This window comes from Triticum dicoccoides, chromosome 7A (assembly GCF_002162155.2).
Source record: "Triticum dicoccoides isolate Atlit2015 ecotype Zavitan chromosome 7A, WEW_v2.0, whole genome shotgun sequence".
Classification (NCBI taxonomy): domain Eukaryota; kingdom Viridiplantae; phylum Streptophyta; class Magnoliopsida; order Poales; family Poaceae; genus Triticum; species Triticum dicoccoides.
In genome coordinates, this window is record NC_041392.1 from 429,229,870 (window position 1) to 429,236,371 (window position 6,502).

A 6,502-nucleotide genomic window follows, 5' to 3' on the forward strand; every position below is an offset into this window, starting at 1 on the left:
AAGTAGTCCTTCTGCAATAGTGATGCTCCGGACACCCTACCCCGATTGATCAATCTTCTCTCTTTGACCAAGCCCTTGAAATTGAGAACATGGTCATGTCCACTTATTCGTCCAAAATCCCAGAATCCCAGATTGGGACGCTTCGGCAGTCTCGCGTCGTCCTAGCAAGTGAATGCCGGTGGCAGGTATACAGAAGACACCATCATGCATGGCCTCTTGCTATGGCGTCCTTGTCAATAGCATCGGACTAGTCGCGGCGTCCAGTTACAATGCCCATGTAAGATGTCATCGACGAAACGGTCCTATATCTGCTACATATTTGAAGTGGATATTATGGGTGCTAGTCAACTCGGATATTTGAAGCCCGTTTAGAAAACCCATCTGAGTCGCATTTTCGTGTCCGGTCAATGACCGGACCGTTTACCCGAATATTTAAGACACGTTTGGGACATCCAGCTATAGATGCTCTTACATATTGCAACCTAAAATTTAGCGTCAAACACATGCTCCTTTAAGTTTCTCCTAACTTTCGCGTTGGAGTCTCGTTTTCAATTTGATCCTCTCGGGGCTTAATCTTTTACGGGCTCAAGGAGATCGTGTCACTTTTGAGCGTCGACGGGTACGGAAATGGTAAACAGTAAATGGGTAATAAATCGATTTTGGCAAAGAGCCAGCTGCGCATGCCCATTAAAGCGCCACGTCACGGCCTCCCACAGCTCAGCTGCAATACCATCCGTACCCCTCACCGACCCAGCCCCTCAGAGGACAACTAGCACTACCATCGGAGGGCACCATAGTCATTTACCCGCAGGCTCCTAACGATCACAGTTCATCCGTTCAATACAATATTCCATTTTTAAAACCATTTCCGTGCAACCTTTTTATGCCCGAGACAGTAGGAGGACAAGAGAGCGAGGGCGACCAATAAATTCCTAATTTTTCGCACTTTTCCGCCCCGGGATTCCCCCACCTCTTGTTCCAATCGATTGGTGGGCGTCCTCGTTCTTGGCTTCCCGATTGAATCCGTGGGAAGCCAGAGATAATTCTCTCTCCACTGCGAATTTTTTTGGTGGTTCGAGTTCTTGATTTGTTTGCGAGGAAGCCACCATGAGCGCCGGAAGCGCCAGTTTCCTCGAGATCCAGCCCTCGGAGCTGGCATTTCCCTGTAAGTTGTCCCCAGATCTTGTCTCCAGATCGAATTCCTAGAATCGCGTCGCGTAGTTATTGCTGTGTCTGTCCCGTCCAATGGATCCTGGTCAAAGCTGGGATCTTAGGATGGAGACGAGGTCATTGGTCCTTGCCTATCGGATCCGTCTGTCTGATCAGTTTGCTTTGTCTAGTGCTCTTTTAGATGCGAACTCAGGATCTTGGACCATTGCGTGCTCTCTGCAAACCGGCAGTAACTGCATGGCGTTTTTTTCTTGTAGGATTTCAGTTATTTATGTCTTATGTGCTTCCTGATGCACATGGAATCCCACCCTGTATCGAGGGCATGCTTCGAATGTACATTCTGTGGAAACATGATTATGATAATCATTTGATGTTCCAGGAATTTGGGATCTCGCTAACAAATATGTATGTCATCGCTACATTGATCTGGCATTACGGAGTTGCTTGAAATGAAATGTTCCTGTCAATTATTTACATTGTGTTTAGGATGTGATATTAAGGCCATTGTTAGCTGATCTTGAATTGGATCACTATGTGCTAGATTGTTCTGTCAATGATCATGATTCTGTTTATTCAGTTTGCTTGCTTTCAATGTTTGTCTGGGTTAGTTTACTGTATCTGTGCACTGAATATCTAGAGGTTTGTACTGTCTTTCTTAATCAAAATGTGCCTGAACTTCTATTTTGTACATACAGTTGAATTGATGAAGCAGAGCTCGTGCTCCATGCAACTCACAAATAAGACCGACCATTATGTAGCATTCAAGGTAATCAGTTGTAAATTTTCAATCCTATGTGCCTCATGTTTTTATTGTTCATATAGTTGTTCTAATGGACAAGGAAATCATTACCTCATCACTGTTCGCAGGTCAAAACTACCAACCCAAAGCAGTACTGTGTGCGCCCTAATATTGGCGTTGTACTTCCTGGGTCGACTTGTGATGTTACAGGTAGCTGGCGGTCCATTATATAGGGATAAACAGCTCAGTGAAAAGAAAGTCTGCTTAACTTGCTCAGTTTTCTATTTACAAGTATCCTGAGCATTTTCTCTGTTGTTAGTTACAATGCAAGCGCAGAGGGAAGCACCTCCTGATCTGCAGTGTAAGGACAAGTTCCTAGTTCAAAGTGTTGCAGCTGAGAATGGCGCAGAAACTCAAGATATTAGTGCAGCAATGGTACCTACCTTGACACTCCATTTGTGTTATTTCTGTCAATTTGCTCCTTGCTGCATTTGTTCGTTTCTAGCACATCATCATGTCATTCATCCATGTGGTTTCATGACGACAGTTCAACAAAGAGCCAGGGAAGGTTGTTGATGAATGCAAGCTGCGTGTAATTTATGTGCCAACATCTTCACCTAGCCCGTTCTCTGAAGAATCAGAACAAGGGAGTTCTGCTCGTTCATTGGAAAATGGGACCCCTAATTCTACATTGCCACAATCTGTAAGTCACTGAGTTAGCTCTTTCGTTTTTTTTTGTTTTGAATGAAATTCCTGGGGCTTTTTATATGATAAAATTACAATATATTTAATGTCCATTGTCCAGGTATTTAGATCATCTGGTGAAGCATCAAAGGAGAAGTCCTCGGAGGTACCCTTTATTTCTTTATCTAACCTTTATGGTTCCTATGTATTTGATATTAATCAGTACCCTGAGGTAAAAAGGCTGCAAGTTGTAAGAATGAGTGAACAACTGGTCAACTGTATATTGACAATGTTGGTATTATGCTGTATGCCCCTACTTAGATCTTACACTAACTGACTGATTTGTATATGGACTGTAGTACTGATTGTTCAATTTTTTTTTGGAGATAAAAGAATAGATATGGCTTGTCCAGACATTCAGAATTGCCCTTGCATTAAAATCCTCTGGAAGCATACGCTAGCTTCCTGACTGCAAGTGATTGTGAATCTTGCTAGCCGGGTAGCATGCCCTGCCAATCATAAATATCCGTCCGTGAAATAGAAAAAAAAGCTTTTGTGCCCCCTTCAGCCAGTACCACCCTTCCCTGTTATTATGAGGTGATTGGTGATAAGACTGAGTAACAGGTTCATTACTACCATTAGAACATAAGATATTGGCATGAGCCTTAGTCTTTAACTCTTAAGTAATGTATATATGATTTGTATCACTGTTGACTTGGGAATATAAAAACAGATTAGGTTATTACTACTTCCCATAATATTTGGAAAACAGGAGAATGCCAAGTAGCATATGATGCATTTTTATCCTACTTCCCAAATTTTGGCGCCCCTAGGATTCCTGATTTACCCTCAGACGAGATGGATTTGTAATTTATATGCCTTACCTATTCCTGTAAGCTTCTCACTACTTGCACTGTATAGGGTGAATTGTAGCACATACGCAAGCAAAATCATGTGGTCTTGATGATAATTGGGTGGCACATGAAATTGCTAGGGTTAGTTGTGTCGAGTGCGGCGGTGGTGTGTTGCAATGGCAGTTCCTGCCTGTGCGTGGGAACTGGTCTGGCGTGATTGTAATCCAAACATTGTTTCTTAATTAATTAATACATACACCAATTTGAAAAAAAAATCATGTGGCTTTGATGGTATTGGCTACTGTATGCCAATTCGAAAAAGAAATCGTGTGGCTTTGATGGTATTGGCTACTGTATGTATTGACTTTGTAAAAGTTTGCTGACAACAGATAGCCAAAATGCATGATCTCTTACTTAGTTGTCAATCTATCTCAAAATGCTTTTGAAATTTTATGTTTTGATAAAATGGCTGTGGTTGGTTATTCCTTCTAGGCAACATCCATGATTTCCAAGCTAACTGAGGAGAAAATGTCTGCTGTTCAGCAAAACCAGAAGTTGAGACAAGAGCTGGTAAGTGCTTCCACAACTGTGACAGTTCTGAACCGATGCTGTATTCTTGGGTGTTATTCTGGAATTAGTTTTCCATCATTTACATGTTTCTAAACCATTCCATCTCAAAGGTGACTCAAGGGGTTGGTTACTCAGCTATTTATTGATGTGAGGTTCAACAAATTATAGACATGCTCCCCTCTTTGTACTTTATGTTTATCACTACCATGAATAGCGGAAATGTATGAGATAATCTACTGCATTAGCTTGCTTGCTCGTCCTAACCAAGAAATCTTTATTCACACCATTGGTTTTTTATACAAGCCAAGTAAATGCTTATGTGTTGAGCATTATTCAGATTTATCAATTGATGTATTGACGAGTGTCATGCTCATAATTACACATAAGCATAAAGTTAAGACGGTGTTTGTCGGCATAAGTTTTTTTTTTCAAATTTGTTGTTTGTTGGAGATTGTCACGAGAAGATGCAGTGATTGTGAGCTGTGTGTTGTTTAGAGTGAACCTTATGTTAGTATGCCTAATAGATCAGTTGTTTATTTCTTAATGTAAGCTGTCTAAAGTTAACAATAATTGACAATGAGCTTCAAATTCTGATGACCTATCAATGGACAATGAAATTCAAATTTGCAGTGCATAGTTTTGGCAGATGTAAATAGAGTCTAAAAGTTGTGCTGGGTCTCTGGCAAGTTAAATATAACAAAAGTACCCCCTGCTGATATAATCAGATTTTCCATTTGCTGGATTTTTTTTCAATACACATTGTTTGATCGATAAATGTCAAACTTACATTGTGCATGATGATGCATATGCTTTTAGCCTGTGTGCTTATCAGAATTTAATGGATTCTGCGAAGTTGAACACAGTTTATCAGAATTTAATGATAAAATCTCTTAATTTCAGGATGTCCTACGCAAAGAGAGCAGCAAAAGCAACGGCGGTTTCTCAATCACCTTCTTGATCGTGGTTGGTATTCTGGGCATCATCGCTGGTTTCATCCTCAAGAAGACATAGGAGAAGAGTAGTCCCCAACAAGGTTACATTCCCAGGAAAGGATGGATACCAACAACATCCCTTGTGTTTTTACTCCTAAAAGGAGCGCCTGTTCTATTCTAACTTGTAACGGCTTAGAAGCTTTGGTTTGTGTACATTACATGGTGGTTTTCATGATTTTAATCACATCGAGTAGACTTGTTTTAATTATAATTCTTATTAACAGCTGCAAGTTATGTCACGTTCGCCATTCTATTCTAACTCCTTTAATTCATTCTAATCTCACCTTGTGACCGTTGGTGAATTCATTGCTGCTTCTGCCAGATCTTTCAGCTTCATGGAACTCCTGACATCTTACCAGAATATATTTGATCATGGAAACTACAGTATGTACGTAGTTAAGCCATTCAGTACGCGGAAGGAAAGGTCTGTTTAAGCTGTCGATTCATCAGGGTGATGAGTCTGAATACAACATGATTCATGTGTCTGATCCTACAGTAAGGCTTATAGAACATGAGAGACCTTCAGGTAGGAACGACGTATAGTTCCGGACGCCTAGGGGCCCTGGGGAGCACCCACGCCGCCGTGGCGACCATGCCGGCGACGAACCCTAGTAGAAGGCATGCACACCTCGTGGCGACGATCCTGACGAGAGAGCAGGGGGTGGTTTCATCGGTCTCCGCCGTCGCCGCCTTCCGTGTACTGGCAGCACTGATGGCCGGCCACTCCCCTTCCGTGGTCACCGTCGACATGCTGCGATCGCATCGGCACCGTGCCTTTCCCGCGGCCCCTTCGCTGCCGTTCCGCACCTGCGTCACTTCGGAACCGCCTCCGCTGTCTCTCCTGCAGACCGTCTCTCCGTCGGCCTCGTACATGTCGTCGTCGTCGTCCTTCTTGTTAGTCTCGCGGTGGTGGTGCGTCCAGGTTTTAGGCTTCGACATGCACCGGTTTCTCCGTATATGTAAAGAACGCATGTGCCATAACAGTTTCTCCGTATCTTAGATAACTTGGTAAGACTAGAAAGAAAGGAGTCTGCCGAAAAAAGAGAGGATAAAGAGCGCTAATGAGCCTTTGCATTATACCATATATAAAAGGAGAAGAGTCTTAATTTGGACATAGACCAGCCATCTAAACTATGTTAATTTTCAGGTTATATATTAATCAAAAGCACATTTATTTCCTTTGTTTCGTGTGATTTTACATTGCAGCAGGGTATTTCTATCTCCACTATCTAAAAAACATAAAGTTTATCTTATGTTAATTTTTCTTTCAACCTCTTGTCTCCTTAGGTGTGCTATATCCGCCCACCCTTCCATCGGTTTTTCGCTCTTCCTTTCCTATTTATGTTTTCTTGGTCCGTCTGAATTCTTTCTTTTTCTTCATCCCACTACCTATGTCCTCGCTAGAATGCACACACACCGTCCTCTCTCTCTCTCTCTCTCTCTCTCTCTCTCTCTCTCTCTCTCTCTCTCTCTCTCTCTCTCTCTCTCTCTCT

At 42.2% G+C, this 6,502-nt stretch overlaps 1 protein-coding gene across 1 annotated transcript; it reads left to right on the forward strand.

Annotated features, from left to right (window-relative positions):
• Window positions 1-859: 859 nt before the first annotated feature.
• LOC119329561 (vesicle-associated protein 1-3-like) lies at window positions 860-5,243 on the forward strand. Its single transcript, XM_037602621.1, has 8 exons — window positions 860-1,165; window positions 1,866-1,936; window positions 2,038-2,119; window positions 2,229-2,344; window positions 2,457-2,612; window positions 2,715-2,759; window positions 3,940-4,017; window positions 4,918-5,243. Exons 1-8 carry the CDS (start codon window positions 1,108-1,110, stop codon window positions 5,026-5,028), a joined length of 717 nt encoding a protein of 238 aa, XP_037458518.1. The 5' UTR covers window positions 860-1,107; the 3' UTR covers window positions 5,029-5,243.
• The last annotated feature ends 1,259 nt before the right edge of the window (window positions 5,244-6,502 follow it).